Source organism: Babylonia areolata, chromosome 29 (assembly GCF_041734735.1).
Source record: "Babylonia areolata isolate BAREFJ2019XMU chromosome 29, ASM4173473v1, whole genome shotgun sequence".
NCBI classification, from domain to species: domain Eukaryota; kingdom Metazoa; phylum Mollusca; class Gastropoda; order Neogastropoda; family Buccinidae; genus Babylonia; species Babylonia areolata.
In genome coordinates, this window is record NC_134904.1 from 8423516 (window position 1) to 8426015 (window position 2500).

General features: G+C 59.1%; 1 protein-coding gene across 1 annotated transcript in view; it reads right to left on the bottom strand.

Annotated features, from left to right (window-relative positions):
* The window catches only part of LOC143275054 (uncharacterized), a 7532-nt gene extending 6555 nt beyond the window's left edge, over window positions 1–977 (bottom strand). The window contains exons 1-2 of the mRNA XM_076579117.1: window positions 700–977; window positions 1–591 (exon numbers count right to left, since the gene is read on the bottom strand). The exon at window positions 1–591 is cut by the window's left edge and continues 178 nt beyond it. Of these exons, the coding sequence (XP_076435232.1) occupies window positions 1–591; window positions 700–977 (869 nt within the window). The remainder of the gene's footprint in view (window positions 592–699) is intronic.
* Between the last annotated feature and the right edge of the window lie 1523 nt (window positions 978–2500).

Below are 2500 nucleotides of genomic sequence, written 5' to 3' on the forward strand. Positions count from 1 at the left end.
TCCGCCGCCGCCACCACCCGTGCCTGTCCCTCCCTGGGTCTGTGGGGGAGGAGGGGGGTGGGGGTGTCGGGCTCTGGCCCCGTGGTCACGCTGCCCCGCCGCCCTCTGGTGCTGGCCGCTCTCAGGTCCGCCGCGATGACTGCGTCTGACCCTGACCCTGACCCTGAGCCACTGCTGCTGATTGGGGAGGGGGAGGGTCTGGGGGTGGGGGTGGGGGTGGGGGTGAGGGTCAGGTCCAGTCTGTCCACGTTCTGGCCGGGGATGGGGGTGGAGGAGGTGGAGGAGGTGGAGGTGTCGGGGAGAAGGAGGGTCAGCTCTGCCCCCACGCCGCTGCCCTCTCCCACCCCCACCCCTCCCCCTCCCCCTGCTCCGCCTCCTACGCTGGCCCGGCGCGCGCCGCTCCGAGGTTTGTTCCTGGCGGCCAGCATGTCGATGATGGTGGTGTGGTGGTGGTGGGGGTCGTCCTGTGAGGGGGGCGTGGCCCACGTGTCGTCGGACAGGTCCAGCACGGGCTGCCCGGCGGCTTCCTGCAGCACGATGGACGGCCGTCTGCACCGCTGACTGTCCGCCTCCAGCTGCAGGGAGCCCCTTCTGCCTGGCCGGGGGAGGGGGGAGGGGGAGGAGAAAGAGGAGGAAGGGGAGGAGAGGGAGGAGGAGGAGTCCCCAATCGTCAGGAGACTGTCCTCCTCGCCCCCCCACCTGGGGACAGAGGACGAGGCGGGGGGTCTGTGCGGGGGGAGGGGGGCTGGGGTGAGGAGGCCGTGCAGCACGTGCCTCTCGTGGCGGCGGTGGGTGAGGGCGGCCTGTCGCTGCAGCAAGTCCAGGGACCGCAGCCGGTCCTCCAGGCGGTGCCGCTCCGCCGTGTTCTTCCGGTGCGTGCCCAGCCCCGCCCTGCTGCTCGTGAAGTCCGCCTCCACTTCCGGCCCCCCGGCCCTGCCCGCTATCCCGCCTCTGCCTCCTGCCCTGCCCTTCCTCATGGCGAGGGGGTCCCTCTGGTTTTCCACTGACGTCCGTCCCGGCAGACTGGGGGGGTGTCTGTGTCAGTGACGTCAGGGCAGACTGGGCAGTCTTCTCTGTCTGTCGTCAGTGACGTCAGGGCGGTCCTCTGTGTCTGTTGTCAGTGACGTCAGGGCAGTCCTCTGTGTCTGTTGTCAGTGACGTCAGGGCAGTCTTCTGTGTCTGTTGTCAGTGACGTCAGGACAGACAGGGCAGTCTTCTGTGTCTGTCGTCAGTGACGTCAGGACAGACTGGGCAGTCTTCTCTGTCTGTCGTCAGTGACGTCAGGGCTGACTGGGCAGTCTTCTCTGTCTGTCGTCAGTGACGTCAGGGCTGACTGGGCAGTCTTCTGTGTCTGTCGTCAGTGACGTCAGGGCAGTCCTCTGTGTCTGTTGTCAGTGACGTCAGGACAATCCTCTGTGTCTGTTGTCAGTGACGTCAGGGCTGACTGGGCAGTCTTCTCTGTCTGTCGTCAGTGACGTCAGGGCAGACTGGGCAGTCTTCTCTGTCTGTCGTCAGTGACGTCAGGGCAGTCCTCTGTGTCTGTTGTCAGTGACGTCAGGACAATCCTCTGTGTCTGTTGTCAGTGACGTCAGGGCTGACTGGGCAGTCTTCTGTGTCTGTCGTCAGTGACGTCAGGACAGACTGGGCAGTCTTCTGCGTCTGTCGTCAGTGACACGTCTTTCATCACCAAGGACAAGCGGAGTTTCACGGAGCTCTTTCTTTTGGAGGAACGTTGATGTCTTTGTCTGCCGGCCTCACTTGAACTGAAACAGATTATGCCTTTGTCTGCTTGCCTCACTTGAACTGAAATAGATTATGCCTTTGTCTGTCTGTTGGCCTCACTTGAACTGAAACAGATGATGTCTTTGTCTGCCGGCCTCACTTGAACTGAAACAGATTATGCCTTTGTCTGCTTGCCTCACTTGAACTGAAATAGATTATGCCTTTGTGTGCTTGCCTCACTTGAACTGAAACAGATTATGCCTTTGTCTGCTTGCCTCACTTGAACTGAAACAGGTTATGCCTTTGTCTGCTTGCCTCACTTGAACTGAAACAGGTTATGCCTTTGTCTGCTGGCCTCAGTTGAACTGAAACAGATTATGCCTTTGTCTGTTAGCCTCACTTGAACTGAAACAGATTATGCCTTTGTCTGTTGGCCTCACTTGAACTGAAACAGATTATGCCTTTGTCTGTTGGCCTCACTTGAACTGAAACAGATTATGCCTTTGTCTGCTTGCCTCACTTGAACTGAAACAGATTATGCCTTTGTCTGCTTGCCTCACTTGAACTGAAACAGATGTCTGTTGGCCTCACTTGAACTGAAACAGATTATTCTCACTCACCTGCTTCGTTTGGAAAACAACTTGTTTCCACAAAATGTTCCTACAACTTTCAGGTAGGGCAGCACTTCAGTCCTTGTAAGGCACCCTGGCAGAATCGGTTAAACGTGATCCAGTGTTCACCAGGGATCGGGGTTCGAAGCCCCGTTTCGGAATGGTGT